This window comes from Thalassophryne amazonica, chromosome 16 (genome assembly GCF_902500255.1).
Source record: "Thalassophryne amazonica chromosome 16, fThaAma1.1, whole genome shotgun sequence".
Lineage (NCBI taxonomy): Eukaryota > Metazoa > Chordata > Actinopteri > Batrachoidiformes > Batrachoididae > Thalassophryne > Thalassophryne amazonica.
Genome location: NC_047118.1, coordinates 30,573,964 through 30,600,387, shown reverse-complemented (window position 1 = coordinate 30,600,387; position 26,424 = coordinate 30,573,964). Strand labels below are relative to the sequence as shown.

Below are 26,424 nucleotides of genomic sequence, written 5' to 3'. Positions count from 1 at the left end.
ACCACTTACTTTCGGACTTGGAGACCTTGTATGATCCATTTGACAGACTGAGGACCTGTCTCCTTGTGGCTCTCGAGCTTTTAGTGTCAGTGTGAATTTGCCCTCCACATCCATGCCTTGGTCCTCTTCACGAGTTCCTAATACAAATTGTCCAGCTGTCTTCCCCATATCATGACGTTTATATGGGGGTGGCTCTGCTTCCCAGCTCGGTGCACTGGCTTTAGTCTCTTTGGATCTTTCGTCTGTCATTTTTTCTCTTTTCTGCTGTAGCCTCTGTGCTTCCTGCTTGAACAAGGCCAAAACTTCTTTTTCTTCAGTGCGTTTTTTGTTGTTTTTTACGTTCTTCTGCTGATCTTTAATTTCTTTTTTCTGTATTTCTACCGCAACTGCTTCACACATCACCGGATCAAATGATCCCACCAAAGGCCATTGCCTGCCCCCATATGACCTTTTGTGCCACTTTCTCATACATTGGTTGGCCTTAGTGCGTTTTCCTGGATATTTTCTTAGTACTAAGTCTAGCGGGGTACTTTCCCGACCTTGACCTTGAGAGTTACCCATGTAACCCTGACAAACGCTATGTGAGGTGTTTCTATGGTGTTCTGGTAGTCCCTCAGGGGCTGTCCTGATCCAGACCAATAACTTGCTGGCTGTAACACCTGTTTTGTATTTTAAACCCTTAAAAGGATTAAATTTCCAACTGCTATGCCCGTCTTCTTTTTCTTTAACTAAATATGAAAATTTACCTGTTTCCCACCGAACCTTCCTTGGGACCACAGTCAGAGTCAACCTAGGAAACAGTTCTTCACCTGGATCGGTTGGTAGTGTTACTAAATGATTTAATGGTATGCTAAGTTCTTTATTAGGGTCAGCACAAAGCAGCTCCAGCCACGGGGTTAAACCCTGATGCCACAGACGTCTTATCAGCAGCTCCCAATTAATTAGAGGGAATTGTTCTTTCTTTTGCTTCAGATTGATTACCTTAGTAATCTGCCATAATTTCTGATTGATCTCTTGTTCGTCCTGCCAATGTTCTGCTCCTACCCTGTCAAAATAGGTCCTTTCCAGCCAAAAATGTGTCCTGATTCCCTGGGTTTCGATGTCTCCGTCAGTCAAGTAATGTTCTGGGAGTATTATTTCATCATCACTTAAGTCTCCCATCAATGACTGTCCCAAGCATTGATCAGTCTGTCAGCTTTTTCCACTATAATCTAAGCTTTATCTCTTTTGATTTATAACCAACTTTATTTATTTAATCCTCTTACAACCCTAACACCTCCTAATGTCTTTGCTCCCAACTTTCTATTTCCCTTCTAATTTAATTTTTTTTAACTTTCTGCTTCTCGTCTTTTTCTGCTATGTTTGTTTATTAGTTTTCTCTCTTTGAAATAATATCTACCTTCTCTGTATTTACATAGCACTCTTCTCCTGTCTTTTCTTCACTGTCTGTTTCACACTTTCCTCTCTGCCTGTCATGCACCTCCCAAGTCCTCCTGTTGGGTCTAAATACCTCCCCCTCGTACTCTTTCACATTAATCTTGTATGTCAGCCAGCCTGCAAGTTCTCACAGCTTTACACAGATTACTCTCCACTCTCCCACACACCAATCTTCAAAAGCTTTATACACAAAAATTATTAAAAACAACTTTCTATATATCTCTATCTAGACTTCTGCCACTTTTCACTCCGCGGCTTTAAACAACCTTTTTATTCACTTAACACCAATGTGTTCTGTTTAAGCATGTATCTCTTCTTCACGTTAGACAGCTTCTCCGGCGCTGTCAGCAACTTCATATATTACTTTTTTCAAGCCCTCTTTGAGCGTACAATATTTCATTTACTTCTACGCCTTACCGCGCCTCGCGTGCGTATCCTGTGCTTAATATATTATTTTCACAAGCTCCTTTCTGAGCATACAATATTTCATTTATTTCTACGCCTTACCGCGCCTCGCGTGCGTATCCTGTGCCTTTCTGCACTTTCTTCTGCCTTTTTTTTTTTTCACTTACTGAGCTCCTCGTGAGCTTAATGTGCCTTTGCACTGAAAATATTCTCTTTTTCTTTTCTTATAAAAAAACTCATATTACTGTGTACTTAATTACTTATTCTTCTCCCACGCCCCACAAGCGTGTATTTGGTGCCTTACTGCACTATTTTCTGCTTCATTAATTCTCATGTATTCTGCACTAACTCTCTATTTATTTTATTATTTTTTTATAGTTTTTCTCTTTTCTTAAAAAATGACGTCCTTTATTGAGCTCTTTTACTTACTGTCAGCTGTGCTTCTTTGCACTTTTCTCTTTAAATCTCTTTATCACGTACGGTATTTCTACTGCGCCCCCTCAGGCGCTTATCTTGTGCTTTCTCTGCACGTATTCTCTTGTTAAACTCTTTTTTCTCACTTATTTCACTTCAGTCTCTGTTAAACTCTTTAAATAACCTTGTATTACCTTGTATCTATTTGTCAGTATACTCCCCTAAATTAACCCCTACAGCGCATGCTATCAGCCGGCACGTTAGTAACGAATTTCAACACCAATTATTCCCCAAGCATCCAGGTTAGTTCTCCACGCACTCTTTCCGCACCAGAGTTCATGAACATTCCTGAACTTTCACTCACATAGACATTCTTTTTCCCGGGAACACACACACCTTCTGAGCATTTTATCTACAAGGCCTGATAATTTTCAATCTTATCTTTTTTTAGTCTCTTATCAATTTTCTTAGTTCAGGTTCTTTTGGGTAAGAGGCAATTAAAAAATATCACCTGTCAACTTGGGCGGAAATCCCGACTCACTCCTCCAGATCGTGCAGAAATTATAAAAGGTTTCTGCTTACCTTTTAGTCGTGATCACTGTTATTTACGGTCTGGAGGGATGAGCCGGACTGCCCCAGGCTGCCGGAATGCCCCTGGACCCTCCTGAAGCTGGCTCGCCAAGTTCTGTCGCGGCTCGTCTTTTTGGTCTTCTCAGGATGTCGTCTTTTAGATAACACAAACTAATTGCAAGTGATATGCTAGAAAGAGGACACAACACTTTAGAATAATTCAGCCTTAAGCAAGATAAAATGCACAGAGTTTTTAAGTTTATTTAAGCCTTCGACACAAAGCTTAGACAAACTGAGTCCTCTAGAGAGACTGAATATGACAACCGCGCTCGTCTATTTATTGGAGACCCGCGGGCATCGCTCCTCCTTCGACTTTTTTATTTATTTCATTCCCAAGACATGGTTTTCTATTGGAAGCGTCCTCTAGTGAACCCTAAGCAGGTGTTAGGCCATTATTTCAATGTGACAAACGCTCCCATTAAAACATGAAGGATTTACAACTGATTTTTTTAAAAGACCTTCAGCCACAGGTGCAGCTGGCCTGAGGCCCCCTCCGCACGTGGCCTCAGCCACACGTGCAGCTGGCCTGAGGCCCCCGCACGTGGCCTGCAGGAAAGCACCTAAAAGGCCTTGGAAAGCCCCTGACAGACTAAATGACTAATAGAGCCCTTTTTTTGGGTTGAACACCTGCTAGTTCAACCAGAGGACATACAGTTCGGATCAGGACACTTGATAGTTCATCACAGTTCAAATATGGACCTAAAAATTCTTCTACATATACAAAGTAACCCAGCTAAGTCAACCAACACAGCACTGACTACAGCAGCGTGCTCACAGACCACAAACCTCTGCCAACACTAGTTTCCAATTCCACAATAAATTTTTAAGTCAAAGTTCTGTTAGAAGTGGCATTTATAAGCTAAATTAGATTTGATCAAATGTCAGGAGTATGTAGTACATGCACTTGAATCAAATTTTTTTGTGGTGTTGTCAGGTTTTTTTCTTCAACTTTTTCAGTTTCTGAATTCTTTTTCAGGTAACTTTCACATAACATTGGTTAATTCTGCTATGCAGAATTTGTCTTTGCTTTTTAGCACTTGGTTCCCAAATGATAACTGGAAGATAGACAAACAGGCATAAAATTGGAGCCTCCATCCAATTTTGGCAGTGTATTTAAATCCATAAGAGAAAAAGGAGAGTGATTGTGGCACTTTTGATTGAGATAAAATGTATAATATACAACAAATGGGCTTTTCAAAATTAAATTCAAATGTCCACAAAATCCACAATCCGGATCAAACTTTGTCTGGATCAAACTTTGTTAGGCGATAGTGAGTGCCAGTCTGTACCTCACTTTCAAATATGAGAGTGATTGGGGCATGTTTGATAAAGATAGAATGTAAGATATACAGTGATGCGGTCACTGTATCGGACCGTCGTCGTGAAGAGAGAGCTGAGTACGGGGGCAAAGTTCTCGATTTACCGATCGATCTACGTTCCGATCCTCACCTATGGTCATGAGATTTGGCTCATGACCGAAAGAACGAGATCGCGAGTACAAGCGGCCGAGATGAGTTTCCTCCACAGGGTGGCTGGGCGCTCCCTTAGAGATAGGGTGAGGAGCTCGGTCACTCGGGAGGAGCTCAGAGTCGAGCCGCTGCTCCTTCACGTCCCACTGGGAGGAGGCCCCGGGGAAGACCCAGGACACGCTGGAGGGACTACATCTCTCGGCTGTCTTGGGAACGCCTTGGGGTTCCCCCAGAGGAGCTGGGGGAGGTGTGTGTGGATCGGGAGGTCTGGGTGGCTTTGCTTGAGCTGCTGCCCCCGCGACCCGACTCCGGATAAAGCGGAAGAAAATGGATGGATGGATGGATGTAAAATATACATTAAATGGAGTTTCCAATGTTAAACTTAAATGGCCACAAAATCTGTAATTCAGAACAGATCCATCCAGATCAAACTTTGTCAGTGGATAAAGGACACCATCCTACATAACACTGTCAAATATGAAAGAAATTTGATCTTTTTTGACAGAGTTATGAATTTTTGTAAATATATTCAGTGTTAAAAGATATGGATTTTTCCAATTTTCCAAAATTTCTCTGACTTTTCCCTTTGACCTATGGCCTTGAAAATTGAATTAGTACTTGCCTAATGGATATGAATCCTCTGTAAAAATTTCATAAATATATATGAAAAATTGTGGATTACATGCTGTTCACAAACAAACAAACAAACAGGGGTGAAAACATTACCTGTGCCCAACATTCATTGGTGGAAGTAACAAACATTTTCAACATTTTACTGAATATTGACAGGTTTCATTCAACATTCTTGAATCATCTATCTAAAATAAGATAAACTTAATTGATCCTACAGTGGGGAAAATCACTTGTTGTGGCAGTAGGAGTCGTAAAGAAAAGTAGTAAAGAAAAAGAAAACTATTTACATTAAAGAAAGGTGACTAAAGTATTTTGCGATGTTTACTGGTGGGTGCATAAATACTGATGTGAACAGATTACATGAAAAATAAGTATGTATAGATATGGCAAAATTATTGCACAGGATAAGTTGTACAGTTGTGCATGTAATAAAGCACAAAAGGTGATGGCAGACGTAGTTGAAATCAGCAAAATCAGCAGGTGATTATAGTGCTAGAAACATTTTGAGGAATTATACAGTCTGACTGCAGTTAGAATAAATGACCTGCGGAAGCATTCTGTTTTTCACCGAGGGTGCAGCAATCTATTACTGAAGGAGCTGCTTAAGGCTCCCACAGTATCATGTAAGGGGTGACAGGGGTTGTCCATAATTGATGTTAGCTTAGCTAACATCCTCCTCACACCCACCACCTCTATGGGGTCCATAGTGCATTCCAGAGCCAGCCCTTCTGGCTAATCTACTGAGTCTCTTCTTGTCCCTCTCAGAACTTTCACAGCCCCGGCAGACCACAGCATAAAGTATGGCTGATGTAACCACAGAGTCATAAAAGGTTTTCAGCAGTGTCCACACAGCAAATGACCTCAGTCTCCTCAGCAGGTGAATATGACTTTGGCCTTTCTTGTACAGGACATCTGTGTTGTGTGTCCAGTCCAGTTTGTTGTTAAGGTGCTCTTCTTCACGATCTATATGTCCAAGCCCTGGATGTTCACAGGCACAATCTGAGGAGCTTTTCCTTCTGAAGTCGATCACCATCTCCTTTGTCTTGCTGGTGTTGATGCACAGATGGTTTCGTTCTGAGTGGGTGATGACCCCCCTTGTACTCTGTCTGTCTGTCTATCTATCTATCTATCTGGAATAGGCAGTTGTAAAAGGCAGAGAGACCATGCGAGTGATCCATAGTGAGATAAGCCACCAAAACAACCATAAGAAGTATTTATAGGCTTTTGTGGCTGTGATGGGAGAAACTGTACATGGTGCAACTTTTGTGTGTTGCATCAACAGTTATACAGTTTCATGGTGGAATGTAACAGAGAAGGACTTGCTGATTAGAAAACAGATCAAATCTCAACTTCAATTTTACATGTGACTTTTGCCAAATCATAGATGAAATTTCATGTCTTCTTTTTAAAAAAAATTCTCTCTTCCAATAGGAATAATTCTTCAGTTCCAGGTTAGGATTGCAGTGATACCATGTCAGCATTGTGAAAGGGTGTTACCTATTTAAAAGCATCCTTTAGTTCCTTTAACCCAATCATCCCAGCAGTTTCAGCCAGAAGCTTGTGGGTCATAAGTTCCACAAAATCTTCAAAATCCACCTTTCCTCCCACTGTGGCAAGACATACAGCATAAATAAACGAACAAATGAATAAATATATATATTAAAAAAATCACTGCTTTCTTGAGTGTCTCAGTTTAGTTATTTGCAGGTTAACAGTTCATGATTCTTTATTTTACAAATTTCACTTTACTCAGCTAAATTAAATTGGAATTAAATGTGCCCCGTAAATTTCTGTGAATGAGGTAACAAAAGACGTCAGTCAAGCGAAACGCTTTGAAGCAACAGTGCACTTTCAAGTTTCATGCAGGTGCACAGTGTGACACGTATTCAGTTGGTGGACTTGATTACGCTCATATCTCTGCTTTGGGACTTTCAGTAGAAACATGCAAAGTACAGTGGTCCCTCGTTGGTGAATTCCGCGAAGTAGCAGCGTTATTTTTTACAATTATTATAGATGTTTTAAGGCTGTAAAGCCCCTCACTACACACATTTTCTCACTTTTCTCTCCTGTGTAAACACTCTGGCTTTTAGAACTAACAAATATAATTTTAACGATCAGCCTACGAGGTTGGACACATAAGAAATTATTAATAGTAACTGACCAGTATTTCACAGTTCCTCTGATCGCGCCTTCATCGTGGCGCCGCTCCGCAGCGTGTTTTTCCACCTCAGGGCAGGTGTCTTTTTCCGAGTGATATGGGTAGTTGTTGGCGCTCTTTTTTTCTTCTGAGCGAGAAGATTCTTATAAACAGACACACGCAGAACACAATGCACGTGCTTTTTCTTCGCTGCTGGAGCGCTCTGCATCAAAACAGCGAGTGTAGTCTCTGGACCTGTTGCCAGATTTTGGCTGCAACTAAGCACAGCAGACAGTTAAAAAAAAGAAGAAGCATGCAAAATTGCACTAAAAAAAAAAAATCCGCGAAACAGCGAGACCGCGAAAAGTGAACCGCGATATAGCGAGGGACCACTGTACAGCGAGGGCTCAGCTGACACCAAGTATGAAACGTGTTTTGAATGTGATGCTTTCAAAGCTAAAAATACTCATAGGTAGTTATGCTGCAATTTCTGACTTTAATTTGCAAAAATGGCTTTAGGGTGAAGTCTTGATGGGGCTGTAAGTCCCTCCCCCATGGGTTCTGGTGGACCCACTAGAGAAAATAATACCCCACCTCTTGTCAAAAGTTTGATGGATGATGTCACAGCCAATCAGAATAGACTACATCACTAAGCCCCGCCCCTAACCCCCTCCCCTAATCTCGCCCATGACGTGTCACAGCCAATCAGAATCGACTACGTCACTAAGCCCCGCCCCAACCCTTCCCTATTCCCACCCCTATGACATGTCACAGCCAATCAGCGTGAGCCCGCCCCTAACCCCTCCCCTAATCCCACCCCTATGACGTCACAGGCAATCATCGTGAGCCCACCTCCGGAGTCCCACCCATCCATAATTAGTTCACACACAGGTGTCATATCAGCCTAATTTGCATTGAATGCTAGTCTGAGCATGTATGGGCATGTCTTCCCAATTTGCATCGACTGGGGTTCACCCCTTCCATGAGTCTCTGACGCTATAATATTATATATAAAATAAAGACTTATAAAATGTAATTATTTAATTCTTTATCAAATGTAATTATTTAATTCATTAAACAATTGTTTAGTCTGGGAGCCCTGTGGGATTAACCCTTTAAAAAACGGTTCTGACAGAAACGCTCATTGCATGTGATGTGTGCACGCGCATGTGCATGCGTGTGTGTGCGTCTCCCTTTAAAGCTGGTGCTGAGGTGGAATATCTCGCTTTTCAAACCGCGATGGCCCAACGTGTTTTAACTTCGCGCTGCATAGCCAAAATTCCGGTAAATATTATAACGGTCTCTAACGATGGGGTAGCACCTAAGAAGGTAAAATTATACATAAGTCGTGTAAAATCGCCTCTACCGCTCGACCACCTGGCTGGGGTAGTGAATTTTGAGTCAGGAGCCTGTCTGGGGTATATTTTCGAAGCGTATAAAGCAACCCTGAGTTTTTACATGTTACCCTCGATCGAGCCCCACACCCCGAAAGTGACTTTGTGCACATATGACTGGGGCGTTATGTCCACCGTGGTCCCTGCTTATTTGAGAGGGGATGTTTTAGCGGATCCTCAGACAATCCGTGCTGAGAACAAAAAACATTTTCAGATTACATGGACGGGTTATGCCAGCTCTCTGTATAAAGTGACCTTCGATAGATATCCTGCTGGGATACCCACTACGGCCAGGATGACCTTGGAACGCACCCACGGTAATCAGCGGGCCGTCGTAGAAGCCCCGGTACCGACGTGGGAAAAAAATGTTTTCAGCATACGGGGACAGAATCAGCGGGCTTTTTAGGCACTGGCTGGAATATAAATACATTTTCAGAGTCAGAAGAAACCTGACCCCTTTCTTTTGTTAAGGGGAATCTGGCCACTCCCACCTCGCCCGACTATATATATTCATCTGCGGGGCAGGATGTGCTACCATTCGACAACCGACATCATGACTCAAGCTTTCACATCAGCTCACATTCCTCCAGCTTCACCCCCGCCAGAGGAGGATGTCGATCGTGAGGGTCATTACACCGGCTACGAGGAAGAAGGCTGCTCGCAGGACCTCTTCACTTTACCGCCAGAATCCTGGTCGGGTTACTGCGAGCTTTCCTTGGCTGAAGCATCGGTGATGTGGGGCGAAGAAACCTAAGGGGTGTACCCTTGGTCACCATCTGTAATTTTAGATGACGGACCAGGATCACCCCCCGGTGTTTACGTCAGGGGTCAACCTATGGCTCCGGCGGAGGTCTGGGGTGAAACATCCCTCCCACCCCGCCTGATACAAGAAGCGCTGTGTGGCGAGACGTGCGTCACACCAGTCATCGGTGACCAGCCGGACGGACTTCTCTCCGACGAATTTTTGAAAACAACGAAACTGGCCGTCATCCATCTGCTGGCTGGAGTGATTGCAAATTGTAGAAAGGAACTCTGATACAGCTGTCAGGTCGACCATCCGAGTCAGACGCAGCACGAATGCCTGGAAGAGTTATCTGAATTCTTTTACCCAATCAATTTCCATTGTGTGATAAAAAGCCTCTGGACGGAGCGGTTTATTCCTGCAGTGCTCAAATTGCTGGCGAGCCATTACATATTTCCCTCACCAGCAAGAGTCCAGGGTGTGGCTGAAAACATCTTGAACGAGCTGAAACACTGTGATAATTTTGGTGGAGTGTTGAAGCAGATATCCAGCTGTTTGGAGCATGAAAATCCCACTCACATTCATGAAATGGAGGATGTCTGGCACGGCCTGATCTGATCGTCACCTGCAGAGCTTTTTGTTTTAATATATCTATATATATCTGTGTCAACATTCAATTTATCATGGGAAATTATCTGATTAATCTGTGTCGAGGTGTAAGGGATCATTATGTCATTCGTGAACTGTCGCATCTTTTAAATCAGGCTGTCACACGCAGGCTGAACAATATTACAATGTCTTCTGTATTGGAAAGGGTGCTGGACTCTGTTAAAAATCAGGCCGCTCCAGAGTTTTGGGAGGAAAACGTGCTAAGAACAGTTTCGCAAATAGCAGATAACTCTGCCTACATTGTCTTACGCAGGATTTCTGTTATGGTTACTGACAATTTTCCTCGAATTAATCCCTACCACCTCTTTACACTGTACGCATTTATTGTGGATGTCCTTTGTCACAGTGTAAGACAACAACTCCTGGAGAGATTTGAAGTCCTGACCGTCCTACAGAAACTTAATACAGCGATTTGTCTGAATAATGGCGGGGATGTTTTACACCGAACCCTGCAGATGATTAAACAGTAACTTCTTTTTCTGTTTTTTTTTTTTAAATGAGTGATAAAAAAATGTGTAAAACAATAATTTTCTGTTTTTAAGTTGCCTGTGTAAAACAATTAATTTCTCTGTTTTTAAGTTGCCTGTGTAAAACAATAATTTCTCTGTTTTTTGAGTTGCGTGTGTTTGTAATAAAATTTTATATATATATATATATATATATATATATATATATATATATATAAATAAACCAGGATTGCCTGTTTATTCGTCATTCATATACTTGATCCCTTACATGATGGATGAAGAAAGATTGATGAGAAATGTGTATTATGTGTGTGTATTATTATGTATTATGTGAATTATGACCCTTCAAATCCCGGAAGCTTCAGCGGTGTGGAACACTTACAGAAGGCTATCAAAGCCGAATCCGGGGTTAAACCCTCCAGGAAAGATGTGGAGTATTTCTTGTCCGGGGAAGATGCTTAAACTTTACATAAACCCGCAAGGATGAATTTAATCAGAAATAGTTACAGCCCCTATGAAACAATTCCAGGCTGATCTCTGCGATATGCAGGCTTTATCAGCTCATAATGATGACTATAAATATCTCTTAACAGTCATAGACATATTTTCAAAAAAAGCATATGCCAGGCTTCTCAAAACAAAAACAGGTCATGAGGTCGCAAACGCTTTCGCCACCGTTATACAAGAAAGCAGAGTCCCACAGAAGTTGCAGACTGATGCTGGGAAAGAATTTTTCAACAAGGTTTTTTCAGCCCTCATGAAAAAAAAAACAGCATAAAACATTTTTCAACTGCCAGCGATCTGAAGGCCTCAGTCGTTGAACGATTTAATTGGACACTAAAAACCAAGATGTGGAGGTTTTTCACTGCAAACAATACATGTCGTTACATCGACGTGCTGCAGGATCTGCTTAAAGCCTATAATGCATCTTATCATAAAAGCATTAAGATGAGTCCGAATGAGGTTAATGCTCAAAATGTCGATCAAGTGTTTCAAAATTTGTATGGGACTTTTCCCCTACGCACAAGGCCTATGAAGTTTAAATATAAGATTGGTGATATAGTCAGGATCTCCAAACTCAGGGGAGTTTTTGATAATAAAAAAAATATCAACAGAGTTTTACAGATGAAATGTTCACAGTGTCAGAATGTATTCCACATTTTCCACCTGTGTATAAATTAACGGACTACGACGGCGAGATCATTGAAGGTTCATTTTATGAACCAGAATTACAGAAGGTTAAAATATCAAAAGACAAACCGTATCAGGTTCAAGAAATTATTGGTGAACGTTTTACCAAGGGGAAGAAATTTGTATTTGTCAGGTGGAAGAAGTGGCCTGAAAAATTTAACTCCTGGGTTCCTGCAGACCAACTGATGGCCATATAAATGTGATGACATCTATCTTCAACCAGCATATGAAAAATGGATCGGGACCTGAGACAAGGATTTTATGTGACTCTGCCTTCAAACGCCAGCCTAAAAGTATTCCTGGATAACACAATTTCATGCTACCAGGTGGACTTGGCTCGACACCTGGATTTAGAGGGAGAGTGGGTTGTGGTGCTGACTGAGATTTCTTATCCTCACACTTGGTTAAATATTCCGAAAAAGCATTGCTCTACATTTCAGGTGAAAAAAATTACGTCCATGAACAAACTCTCCATTCACTCAACTTCTTTTGAGGCAGGATATTATGACAACTTTGACCTTATTGCAACGCAGATAAATTCACGTTTGAAGAATATAGATCCAAAGATCTCTTTAAAATATGACGATATTCAAAAAAATTTTGTGTGGGAAGGAAACGCTACCTGCCACGTACATTTTGAAACCCAACGGCATACATGCTGGGGTTACAGCCTGATAAGTGGTTGAGATGCGGGCCCGGGGCCGTGACCTCCCCGCGTTTCCCTGGCGGGTTATATCATTTTTTTCTGTTACACAGACGTTGTTCAGGCTCAGATGGTGGGTGACAGTTTTGCTTCTCTGCTCTGCTGTTTCGAGATCCAAGGGAAGTTTGGAGAAATTATCATGCAAAGATTCAACCCTGCTTATTATATTCCAGTTTCTAAAAGACATATTGAAAAGATACGCGTTGAGATTCATACAGATCAAGACGAGCCCATTAAATTCACATACGGGAAAGTGACTGTCACGTTACACTTTAAACCGACGGGTTAAAAACAAAAACAATGCAACCTGATATTTATAGATTCGTTCCTTATTATGAAAATCAGGTCAGTCACAGTTTTTCCTGCGCCCCCGTTATGTACGGGAAAGGTTTGGGTAACATATTTTCAAAATAATTCAAGTTCGTCACGCCTTTATTTAAACAAGGATACGCGCTTACCAAACCTCACCTGAAAAACACCGCCAAAAATATCGCGTCCGATGTGGTGAGCCATGTGGTTGAAAGGGTGTCCCGTCTTCAGGAAGCCGGCGTGCAGGAAGGATCCGGGATCATGGTACTCTCGCGACAACCCAGGAAACGCCCTCCTGGGAAACGCATAGGTAGGGGTAAAAAATGAAGAGTCTCGCACAAACGTGAGACAGTCTGCCGGAACGCCAAGAAGAGAAGACCGTCTCGTGATATTTTTTCTTAAGGATGAGCCTGTTACAATATAATTTACCCGAGTGCACCATGAGCGAACTAGACCTGTTTACCGTCCCAGCGACACAACTCTCGATACAGGACAGTCAATATGTGGAAATAACTCCAATATCGGCGCTGACTGACACCGGACGACCGATCGAATTTTTTTATCCCTGGAGATGGAGAAAGATACCTGGATTTAAATAACACACTGATTCATCTCCAGGTGAAAATTACAAATGCTGACGGGAGTAATCTGGCTGCTGACGCCAGCGTGGGGCAAATAAATTACCCCCTGAACACAATTTTCTCACAGGTCGATGTCACTCTGGATGACAGGTTAATTTCGCAGTCCAGTGCCACACATCCTTACAGGGCTATGATTGAAACATTACTGAACTTCTCAGCTGAAGCCCTCAAATCTCAGTTCACAGCAGGCCTTTTTTTCAAAGACACGGCAGGCGTGATGGATTCAACCGTGACGGCTGACGATGGGCCCAACGCAGGTCTGGTTAGCAGAGCGTGCCTCACTGCTCTGTCGAGAGAAATCCAGCTGCTTGGTCCGTTACACGCATGATTTTGCAACAACCCCGTTCTCAGTCTAAACCGATCTGGGCAATTTTGTGTACAGTCCAGGAATAAATATCCATATGGTTCGCTGGTTGCGTCTTCTAAGCTGTCCAAAAAATATTGTTTTTTGAGGGGAACATTTGTTGAGCTAAAATATTAATCTGCAGCTTATCACGTGGGTTTTTAAAGAGCACCATATAGCTTGTGTTGACACTGATTGTTCTGCTGTATTTCCCCTGATGAAACACATTGAGTTATTAAAATTATTGACATATTCCTATGGTGTCTGTACTGTGTAAATACTCTCACAACTCCGGGGTCATCAGCTGCCTGAAAAATGAAATCGTCCAATAATATCAGGTGAGACTTACCAGAAGGAAACAGGCTTTCGTCTTCGAAAGAATCAGGCAAACCTCGTACAAATTTAATGTTTTTATTCTTCGCCCTCAGTTCAGAGTACATGGGTTGGAATGAGGTGTAAATCCATACAATATTTTCCGGCACATCTTTCATTACATGATCACAGTTCTCCAATAATGATTTAACAAAAACAGTTTTTCCTGATCCACTTGGTCCTGTTACAAGGCATAAGAAAGGTGTCTGCAATCTCGGGTCAAACAGGATAGGCTCTCAAAAATCAGACATGCTTTTCAATATCCAAAGGGTTCAGTCAGACGGTCAGGCAAAAGACGTCGTTTGTCATACACGACTCGGAAGGTTTTCTGGAATGACGCGTTAGTCAGCTTGAAGCCGTTTGTATGACGTTTGATACCTTGCTGTGGCGCTTTGATCATGGACCCATTGGCAGGATTTTTTACATAACCCTCGATCAAGTCTTTGATGCTGTCAAAGTTTATGTTTTCAATCAATCAATCAATTTTTTATATAGCGCCAAATCACAACAAACAGTTGCCCCAAGGCGCTTTATATTGTAAGGCAAGGCCATACAATAATTATGTAAAACCCCAACGGTCAAAACGACCCCCTGTGATCTAGCACTTGGCTACAGTGGGAAGGAAAAACTCCCTTTTAACAGGAAGAAACCTCCAGCAGAACCAGGCCCAGGGAGGGACAGTCTTCTGCTGGGACTGGTTGGGGCTGAGGGAGAGAACCAGGAAAAAGACATGCTGTGGAGGGGAGCAGAGATCGATCACTAATGATTAAATGCAGAGTGGTGCATACAGAGCAAAAAGAGAAAGAAACAGTGCATCATGGGAACCCCCCAGCAGTCTACGTCTATAGCAGCATAACTAAGGGATGGTTCAGGGTCACCTGATCCAGCCCTAACTATAAGCTTTAGCAAAAAGGAAAGTTTTAAGCCTATTCTTAAAAGTAGAGAGGGTGTCTGTCTCCCTGATCTGAATTGGGAGCTGGTTCCACAGGAGAGGAGCCTGAAAGCTGAAGGCTCTGCCTCCCATTCTACTCTTACAAACCCTAGGAACTACAAGTAAGCCTGCAGTCTGAGAGTGAAGCGCTCTATTGGGGTGATATGGTACTACGAGGTCCCTAAGATAAGATGGGGCCTGATTATTCAAAACCTTATAAGTAAGAAGAAGAATTTTAAATTCTATTCTAGAATTAACAGGAAGCCAATGAAGAGAGGCCAATATGGGTGAGATATGCTCTCTCCTTCTAGTCCCCGTCAGTACTCTAGCTGCAGCATTTTGAATTAACTGAAGGCTTTTTAGGGAACTTTTAGGACAACCTGATAATAATGAATTACAATAGTCCAGCCTAGAGGAAATAAATGCATGAATTAGTTTTTCAGCATCACTTTGAGACAAGACCTTTCTGATTTTAGAGATATTGCGTAAATGCAAAAAAGCAGTCCTACATATTTGTTTAATATGCGCTTTGAATGACATATCCTGATCAAAAATGACTCCAAGATTTCTCACAGTATTACTAGAGGTCAGGGTAATGCCATCCAGAGTAAGGATCTGGTTAGACACCATGTTTCTAAGATTTGTGGGGCCAAGTACAATAACTTCAGTTTTATCTGAGTTTAAAAGCAGGAAATTAGAGGTCATCCATGTCTTTATGTCTGTAAGACAATCCTGCAGTTTAGCTAATTGGTGTGTGTCCTCTGGCTTCATGGATAGATAAAGCTGGGTATCATCTGCGTAACAATGAAAATTTAAGCAATACCGTCTAATAATACTGCCTAAGGGAAGCATGTATAAAGTGAATAAAATTGGTCCTAGCACAGAACCTTGTGGAACTCCATAATTAACTTTAGTCTGTGAAGATTCCCCATTTAGATGAACAAATTGTAATCTATTAGACAAATATGATTCAAACCACCGCAGCGCAGTGCCTTTAATACCTATGGCATGCTCTAATCTCTGTAATAAAATTTTATGGTCAACAGTATCAAAAGCAGCACTGAGGTCTAACAGAACAAGCACAGAGATGAATCCACTGTCCGAGGCCATAAGAAGATCATTTGTAACCTTCAGTAATGCTGTTTCTGTACTATGATGAATTCTAAAACCTGACTGAAACTCTTCAAATAGACCATTCCTCTGCAGATGATCAGTTAGCTGTTTTACAACTACCCTTTCAAGAATTTTTGAGAGAAAAGGAAGGTTGGAGATTGGCCTATAATTAGCTAAGATAGCTGGGTCAAGTGATGGCTTTTTAAGTAATGGTTTAATTACTGCCACCTTAAAAGCCTGTGGTACATAGCCAACTAACAAAGATAGATTGATCATATTTAAGATCGAAGCATTAAATAATGGTAGGGCTTACTTGAGCAGCCTGGTAGGAATGGGGTCTAATAAACATGTTGATGGTTTGGATGAAGTAACTAATGAAAATAACTCAGACAGAACAATCGGAGAGAAAGAGTCTAACCAAATACCGGCATCACTGAAAGCAGCCAAAGATAACGATACGTCTTTGGGATGGTTATGAGTAATTTTTTCTCTAATAGTTCAAATTTTGTTAGCAAAGAAAGTCATGAAGTCATTACTAGTTAAAGTTAATGGAATACTCAGCTCAATAGAGCTCTGACTCTTTGTCAGCCTGGCTACAGTGCTGAAAAGAAACCTGGGGTTGTTCTTATTTTCTTCAATTAGTGATGAGTAGAAAGATGTCCTAGCTTTACGGAGGGCTTTTTTTATAGAGCAACAGACTCTTTTTCCAGGCTAAGTGAAGATCTTCTAAATTAGTGAGACGCCATTTCCTCTCCAACTTACGGGTTATCTGCTTTAAGCTACGAGTTTGTGAGTTATACCACGGAGTCAGGCACTTCTGATTTAAAGCTCTCTTTTTCAGAGGAGCTACAGCATCCAAAGTTGTCTTCAATGAGGATGTAAAACTATTGACGAGATACTCTATCTCACTTACAGAGTTTAGGTAGCTACTCTGCACTGTGTTGGTATATGGCATTAGAGAACATAAAGAAGGAATCATATCCTTAAACCTAGTTACAGCGCTTTCTGAAAGACTTCTAGTGTAATGAAACTTATTCCCCACTGCTGGGTAGTCCATCAGAGTAAATGTAAATGTTATTAAGAAATGATCAGACAGAAGGAAGTTTTCAGGGAATACTGTTAAGTCTTCTATTTCCATACCATAAGTCAGAACAAGATCTAAGATATGATTAAAGTGGTGGGTGGACTCATTTACTTTTTGAGCAAAGCCAATAGAGTCTAATAATAGATTAAATGCAGTGTTGAGGCTGTCATTCTCAGCATCTGTGTGGATGTTAAAATCGCCCACTATAATTATCTTATCTGAGCTAAGCACTAAGTCAGACAAAAGGTCTGAAAATTCACAGAGAAACTCACAGTAACGACCTGGTGGACGATAGACAATAACAAATAAAACTGGTTTTTGGGACTTCCAATTTGGATGGACAAGACTAAGAGTCAAGCTTTCAAATGAATTAAAGCTCTGTCTGGGTTTTTGATTAATTAATAAGTTGGAATGGAAGATTGCTGCTAATCCTCCGCCCCGGCCCGTGCTACGAGCATTCTGACAGTTAGTGTGACTCGAGGGTGTTGACTCATTTAAACTAACATATTCATCCTGCTGTAACCAGGTTTCTGTAAGGCAGAATAAATCAATATGTTGATCAATTATTATATCATTTACCAACAGGGACTTAGAAGAGAGAGACCTAATGTTTAATAGACCACATTTAACTGTTTTAGTCTGTAGTGCAGTTGAAGGTGCTATATTATTTTTTCTTTTTGAATTTTTATGCTTAAATAGATTTTTGCTGGTTATTGGTGGTCTGGGAGCAGACACCGTCTCTACAGGGATGGGGTAATGAGGGGATGGCAGGGGGAGAGAAGCTGCAGAGAGGTGTGTAAGACTACAACTCTGCTTCCTGGTCCCAACCCTGGATAGTCACGGTTTGGAGGATTTAAGAAAATTGGCCAGATTTCTAGAAATGAGAGCTGCTCCATCCAAAGTGGGATGGATGCCGTCTCTCTTAACAAGACCAGGTTTTCCCCAGAAGCTTTGCCAATTATCTATGAAGCCCACCTCATTTGTCACCCGTGTTTTGACAGCTAGCACGGGTTTGTGTGATCCCTTTCACGCACATAACAGTTTTTCCACTCAAGGTTTTATACATGTACCTTTTCGGTCCCGCCACCGCAAATTCAACAATAGTGTCCCCACTCAACTCATCTGTTAACTGCCTGAGAAAATTACCGGTGGGTAACAGGGTTTCACCATCCCTGCAGACATAGATCAGGCTATCTGTATCGTAGTAGAGGATCCTCTCTGGGGTCGCCACCTTTTCCACAAATCCATACAGAGTCAAGCGCGCATATGATGTGGTGAATGCAGCAATAAATATATTATCTGCTTTACCCAGATGAGCTATGTATTGTGACCCCTACCGCCACTGGACCATAGCCACATCATTATTCAGAAATGAAAAATAGGTGATGTCATACTGGTCGGAGAATAGAAACCTGAAAAATTCCTCAGCGTTCTTGACGAGTTTGGTTTGCGTGAGATTATTCCTCTGAGTGAATTTCCCCTAGAAGGAATTCAGACATAATTTCGCCATTTGTCTTTTTGCAGGGTTGAGGGAAATTTTCCCCGGGTCCAATCTGATTTTTTGATTGATCCAGTAGTCCTCGACATATTTCCCCTTGCTCTCAGAGTCTTTATCAGATTCTGCTAGATATCCAGACGCCTCCTGTTTATGTTTTAAAAATGTGTTTATGTACCCCACAAATATATTATCACTTTTAGTTTCGAAATGCCAGACCTCGTTAATCTCTGCCACAATGTAACCTTTATCCAAAGCTTTGTGAAATTCAAGGGTTGGCCACGTCCCATTCAAAGCTCTTTCTTGATCGCTGTGTGTGCATGATTCATCTTGGTTGTTGAGATCAGCACACAGGCGACAAAGAGGAAAGACTAGCTTTCCCTGAGGCGTCCGGTAAGGAAGAATGGCGAAATGTAACCCACGCGGCGGGTAGACGCTAGCTTTGATGAGACCAAATTATGAACGAGGGTCTTGGAAATCCCTGACGATGATTTTTGGATGTCCTGTGGGGTATGTGAAATTTACGTTAACGTAAGGGTACAACGATGTCACATCAAAATAATGAATCTGTTCACCCTGACCTGACGTGTACCGCAGATGCGCAGGGTCTGTCTGTCCCCTGTACAAAGCGTCTCTTGGTTCGAGGGGTTTCGGGGCTCGGTACTACTGGAGAAATTGTCGGACTGTCTGATTATTTTTTTGATGTTATTCCATTCATGATCCCAGATAATGGTAAGACTGACATTCTCCATCGCCCGCAAAGCTGCTAATTTCATCTGACACACCGCGTACAGCTGACCGAATGTGGTGTTCAGAAGAGGATTTTTTTCATGGGCCAGAAAACAGGTTGGACAACCCTGATAAAAGCAACCAAGGAATTCCCAGACATTTTTCACCCCGTTAACTTTCGCATAACCATCAACGGTATACGCCCCCAGCTTTTTCTCACCCTGGTTCAGTGCATGAGCGATTGTAATATTTCGGTTCTCCATTTCCCATTCTAACCATTAATCGAACCGTCTGAAACTCTTTTATATTGTTGGCAGTAATTGTTGACGGTAAAGCCAATGTATTAGGTGGAAGAAAGTTTGTTTTAAAAACTTTCATACAGGCTGAGGCAATTGTAGTGCACCTGAAAGGGTCCACGCGTGTTTCGCTGACAAATTCCTTCATAAATTTAGTGCATGCTGCTGCGAGAATTCTATTGTCATTATCGCAGTACATCAACGCCTCCACTTTAAAATCAAAAACAGAGTTCTGTCTGGTTTTGTACCATGCATCATATTCCCGTTTTTCTGTTTCAGACATTTTCGCCAGGCCATATGCAGCGGGATCAGGATATGGACCGATATAATCCAAATTTTTTACTGAGCTGAACAGGTGCGGAAAGTAACCTTTCCGCATACCCGCCTCCACTTCAATACCCATAGCTTTCGGCATTTGAGCGAGGCGTATGGTTAAAAATGACAGCGAATCAATGTACTTCTGCCTGAACGCCCGGTCTGACATTTACAGAAGTTTACTCCCTGTCATAATCAGTTCAGGAGTGATACCCTGACTGATTAAATATTGCAGAAGGAGATAACTGTTGAATCCTTTAGAATTGTGCGCTATGAAGATGTGATCCTCGAATTTATTTGCTCTAAAATGTTTGAAAAATTCAGCAACACAATCAGTCCCCCATGCTTTCCAGATGCGGCCAGTCATCGTGTGGGTGCTGACATAAAACGGGACGTGTTCTCCGACATCATTCATAAATGTTTCAAAGTCATAGAACACATATTTGTCAGAATAAGACTCTGCTGGTTTGATTGGTGTCATATAGCAGAAGCGGGGCTCGTCAGTCTCCTCAAGCTTTTCACCGCATATCGGACATGACGAGTGCTTACAGATGTGAGGGCTGCTTTTTTTAGAGAAGGGTACATAATACTCTCTTCTGCATTTAAGACATATTTTTCTGCAATCACACAGGCTTACAGATTTACCTGCGACAGGTCGCAACCTCGGTTCTTTATGCTTGACATAGCATAGCTCAGACCGACAGTTCTTGTTACAATCAGCGCAGGAAATAGGGTGTTTATCATTGTCTCCACAGTCGGGGTCTCACATACACCTCAGCACTGCGAGCAGGAGTGCCCGCGCTGAAACTCATAACCGGTAAAACAAAAATCACAGAAATATTTCACCCCCAGGAACTGTTTCACATTCATGATACCGTAATAATGGTTTCTGAAAAGAAATAGAAATGCTGTTTTTTCAGGGGAGTGATTAATCTGCGCTGTCTGGAATTTGGAAAGCTTTCTTTCCCCGTCAGCTCTAAAAAACACCACAATTTTGCAATCAAGAGCCAATTCAAATTTTCCAAGGTGGTCAAATGACATGGGTGTGCTCGTCGATAATCCAACGGAACTTTGTAACTCGTACGCCCTGGCGGTGGCTTCCTGGGTAGTGAGATGTCGGTTTAATAACTGGATGAGATTTATTGTAAAACATAGCTGATTATCAACATTACGCACAATGTTGAGACACCGGGCCTTTTTCACTATCAGCTCATCGAGAAGGCTGGTTATTTTACGCTTATAAGCCCCACCAGTGGGATTATGCACGATTTGAACAACCAATTCGAGCGAGCTGTCAGATAACACATTCGCGTTTGACTGAACAAGGCGCTCGAGAAGATTTTGGAACCCAGCCAAATCACCATCGGCGTCACATGTCCTGATAAGAGCCCCCTGATTGTGGAGACTTTCACCTCTAATTTCTGCCTGTACAATTTCACCCTCCCTGGCATATGATAGTGCTCTTTCAACCTAGCTTTGAAAGGTGGTCATGACACCATTGCAAAACTGAGCAAAGTCTGGGGTATCACCTGTTGCAGGGAAATTTAACATTTGCCGGATTTCCATGTCATTAAACCTGTTTCTGGTTGTTGTAACAAGATTTCTCCCTGCCCCACTCATGACGGCTGCCCCTCCCACGTGATCCCTGCTCTGATGGTGTGATTCTAATTCACTGCGCAGAAGTGATGACGTTCCCGGTCTCTCGTCTTCTCACCTCGAGGAGGAAACCGTGCTGATTGGAAGGGGGGTTGGTGAGGAGGCTCCTGGTATTTCACCGTCCAAGCCAGTTTCGACGGGCCAGGCTAAACCATTTAGCGCTTCTGTTAAAGGGGTGAAATGTATACGGCTTTGGAATTCAGCCTGATTAATACGGTGCGCCAAACCGCGCAGCGTGACGCGAGTGAAGCGATTTTGAGCATTTTGCGCGTTTGTGGCGCGATATTGCGTCATGGCACGTCGCGTTGCCCTCCTCCCCAAGTTGAAAAATCTGAACTTTTTCGTCTCGTCGCGCCGCGATGACCAATCAGGGACTGAATATGACGTAGTGACGTGGAGATGTCTTGAGTTTGACTGAAGATGTGAACATGTCCTGTATCTGGTAGCAGCCTGTGAGCAGCACTTATGTCTCTTTTGTCCTGTATTTCACAATCATGACAGAGTTTTTGGAGCGAGCAGCAGCACCACAGCAGTGGGGAGCGGAGTTTCTTTCTCCTTTTATTTTATGTGCACGTGAGTGAATTATCTGTGGAGATTATTTTACTTATTAACTACACAGATGTATAATAAAACAAATGGTGAATGGTTTGTAAATACAAATATGACAGAGTTTTTTGGGGGTAGAGCCAGCTGCAGCAAGCAGCGGAGTTTCTTTTTTTTTATGTGCGTGTGCGTGTGAATCGTCTGTGGAGATTATTTTACTTATTAACTACACAGATGTATAATAAAACAAATGGTGAATGGTTTCTAAATACAATTATGACAGTTTTTTGGGGGTAGAGCCAGCTGCAGCAAGCAGCGGAGTTTCTTTTTTTTTTATGTGCGCGTGCGTGTGAATCGTCTGTGGAGATTATTTTACTTATTAACTACACAGATGTATAATAAAACAAATGGTGACTGGTTTCTAAATACAATTATGACAAAGTTTTTTGGGGGAAGAGCGAGCTGCAGGCAGCAGAGTTTCTTTTTTTTTTTTATTGTTTACATGTGCGTGCGTGAACGGGACAGGAGGTCCTCAAACTGGTTCCCTCAGAGGAGGAAAGACCGCTGAAAGCAGCCGTCATCCAGACACAGCTCCTGCAGCAAATACTCCCAAATTTGTAGCGTCTGATCGTGCCCGGTGTGAACGCGGCATTAGAGTTAAACAGCAGGGCAGATCAACTCCTCAGATTAATTTGGTGCAAAAGGTGGGGAAAAGTAGCTCACCTCTCAATGGTTTGCAGGCCAAAGTTAAAGCAATAGCCCCCAGTGCAATTTGTGTGCATTGCTATGCACACACATTGCTGTTATGTTGTGGACTTCTATGTTCATTTTGGAGATTATTTAAGTATTGTATTTATTACTTAAGTATTTCATTTTGATTACAACTTTATTTTTCTGTAAGATAATGTGAATGTTATTTGATTTTATTTTGTATTTGGATATTGAACATTTTGCACACCATTGCACATCTGAAAGAAATTAAACTATTTAATGTGTTTACTATAAATGCAGTCTCCTGCCTGCTGATGTTACTTTCAAATAGTAAAATTAATGAGCCATACTTATACATCACTCTGTATGTGGAAGTTAATTAAAACATATTTATGAGTTTGCTACCCCTTTAAGGTTAAAAACAAGAATGACACCTGTATGATGTAAGATAATTACAAATAATGCTAATGATTGTGGGTACGTTACACACATAACAGTGTAGCCTATGGAATAATGAGGCATCTGGTGCTGAGGTGATGGTAGGGGGGCCCCCAAATGAAATTCTGCTTAAGGCCCCATAAAGGCTTGGGCCGGCCCTGCGGGTGACCTATCTTGACTGTCCTCTGACATATTGAAAAACAATGAAAAATCAGTATCCCTCTGTACGTGAGTTAATACCAGTTCAGCAGTGATGAATGTGCTAAACAAGGTCTGGATCTGGAGGTTGTTTGAGCGCCGGTCAACAGGTCTCCTCCTTCTCCGGGAGCTGCTCGACGTCTCCTGGCTGAAATATGGTCCAGATAATATCTGTGGCCATTTACTTAAATCTTGTGCAAAAGAGCTGAGTCTGTTGTGTGGGCCGCCAGAAGAGGAGGTACTGCTGGCCCACCACACAGCCGGGAGTGACAGCTGTCACTCATTATTTCCTGACAGCTGTCACTCATTCTTCATCATCTCACTCCATAAAACCCAGACGTCATCTCCACCTCATCGCTGAGATATCGTACTTCTATGGAAGTAACTTTCTCTGCCAGCATTAAGTGATTCCAAGAGCTATTGTGTTGCAGCTGTCAACCAGAGGACCGGCGTGGGTCGCGACTGTTTCGTCCTACGTCCCGTCAGATAAGTGGTTAAACAGACGCTGCACGAGTATGTGTTAAAGGTGGAGGTGGCATTCCCACCATTGTTGTTACGGGGTGTACACACACCCACACTTGACTGTCTTTGCTCTTCGCCAGCAGTACCAGATCCGACAGTCGGGGACGGTGATCACCTGGGAATTCGGGACTTGGCGGCTCCAGTATTCACCAGGTTCGGTGGCGGCGGAAATCGTGTGGTTCCGGCTCTTCTCAGGACAGACGTCTTCTATCCTCGAGCCTGCCCACACGTCACCCTTGTGGATTGACTGTTATCAGATTCTGAGATTGTCTGTATGTTCGTTGTGCACCTTCACAACATTAAATTGTTACTTTTTTGGCTCATCTATTGACCGTTCATTTGCGCCCCCTGTTGTGGGTCCGTGTCACTACACTTTCACAACAGGGTCCAGTTTTTTATTATATTTTTAACTGGTCCTTGGAAACACAGCATGTCCCCAAAGTGTGGAAAGATGCTGTTGTGGTCCCAGTTCCTAAATCTAGTAATCCTACATCCTTGAATGATTTTAGGCCTGTTGCTCTAATATCAATTTTGATGAAGATCTTTGAGAAATTGGTACGGTCGGTAATGCTAAAAAATACTATGCATGCACTCGATCCGTTACAATTTGCTTACAGGCCTAATAGAGGAGTGGAGGACGCCACACTCACTTTGCTTAATCTGCTTCTCAGGCATTTGGAGGGCAGCGGGTGTCATGCCCGGCTTTTATTTGTTGACTTCTTTTCAGCTTTTAATACAATTCAACCCTGTATTTTAACCCAAAGGCTTTTAGAACATTTTAAATTAAGTAATAATCTCGTGGGTTGGATTTTAGACTTTTTAACAAACAGAACACAAAGTTAGAGTGAACGGGATTTTATCAAACACAGTGTGTTCTTCTACTGGCTCGCCACAAGGGTGTGTGCTCTCACCTCTGTTATTTATTCTCTATACCAGTATTAATCAATCAATTTTTTTATATAGCGCCAAATCACAACAAACAGTTGCCCCAAGGCGCTTTATATTGTAAGGTAAGGCCATACAATAATTATGTAAAACCCCAACGGTCAAAACGACCCCCTGTGAGCAAGCACTTGGCTACAGTGGGAAGGAAAACTCCCTTTTAACAGGAAGAAACCTCCAGCAGAACCAGGCTCTGGGAGGGGCAGTCTTCTGCTGGGACTGGTTGGCGCTGAGGGAGAGAACCAGGAAAAAGACATGCTGTGGAGGGGAGCAGAGATCGATCACTAATGATTAAATGCAGAGTGGTGCATACAGAGCAAAAAGAGAAAGAAACAATGCATCATGGGAACCCCCCAGCAGTCTACGTCTATAGCAGCATAACTAAGGGATGGTTCAGGGTCACCTGATCCAGCCCTAACTATAAGCTTTAGCAAAAAGGAAAGTTTTAAGCCTAATCTTAAAATTAGAGAGGGTGTCTGTCTCCCTGATCTGAATTGGGAGCTGGTTCCACAGGAGAGGAGCCTGAAAGCTGAAGGCTCTGCCTCCCATTCTACTCTTACAAACCCTAGGAACTACAAGTAAGCCTGCAGTCTGAGAGCGAAGCGCTCTATTGGGGTAATATGGTACTACGAGGTCCCTAAGATAAGATGGGACCTGATTATTCAAAACCTTATAAGTAAGAAGAAGAATTTTAAATTCTATTCTAGAATTAACAGGAAGCCAATGAAGAGAGGCCAATATGGGTGAGATATGCTCTCTCCTTCTAGTCCCCGTCAGTACTCTAGCTGCAGCATTTTGAATTAACTGAAGGCTTTTTAGGGAACTTTAGGACAACCTGATAATAATGAATTACAATAGTCCAGCCTAGAGGAAATAAATGCATGAATTAGTTTTTCAGCATCACTCTGAGACAAGACCTTTCTGATTTTAGAGATATTGCGTAAATGCAAAAAAGCAGTCCTACATATTTGTTTAATATGCGCTTTGAATGACATATCCTGATCAAAAATGACTCCAAGATTTCTCACAGTATTACTAGAGCTCAGGGTAATGCCATCCAGAGTAAGGATCTGGTTAGACACCATGTTTCTAAGATTTGTGGGGCCAAGTACAATAACTTCAGTTTTATCTGAGTTTAAAAGCAGGAAATTAGAGGTCATCCATGTCTTTATGTCTGTAAGACAATCCTGCAGTTTAGCTAATTGGTGTGTGTCCTCTGGCTTCATGGATAGATAAAGCTGGGTATCATCTGCGTAACAATGAAAATTTAAGCAATACCGTCTAATAATACTGCCTAAGGGAAGCATGTATAAAGTGAATAAAATTGGTCCTAGCACAGAACCTTGTGGAACTCCATAATTAACTTTAGTCTGTGAAGAAGATTCCCCATTTACATGAACAAATTGTAATCTATTAGACAAATATGATTCAAACCACCGCAACGCAGTGCCTTTAATACCTATGGCATGCTCTAATCTCTGTAATAAAATTTTAT

The 26,424-nt window shown here is 42.1% G+C and overlaps 1 protein-coding gene across 1 annotated transcript in view; it reads right to left on the bottom strand.

Moving 5' to 3' along the window:
* Positions 1-26,424, bottom strand: part of cabp5b (calcium binding protein 5b) — a 62,353-nt gene that overhangs the window by 13,407 nt on the left and 22,522 nt on the right. Inside the window, 1 exon segment of the mRNA XM_034190608.1 lies at positions 6,486-6,595. Coding sequence (XP_034046499.1) covers positions 6,486-6,595 — 110 coding nt within the window.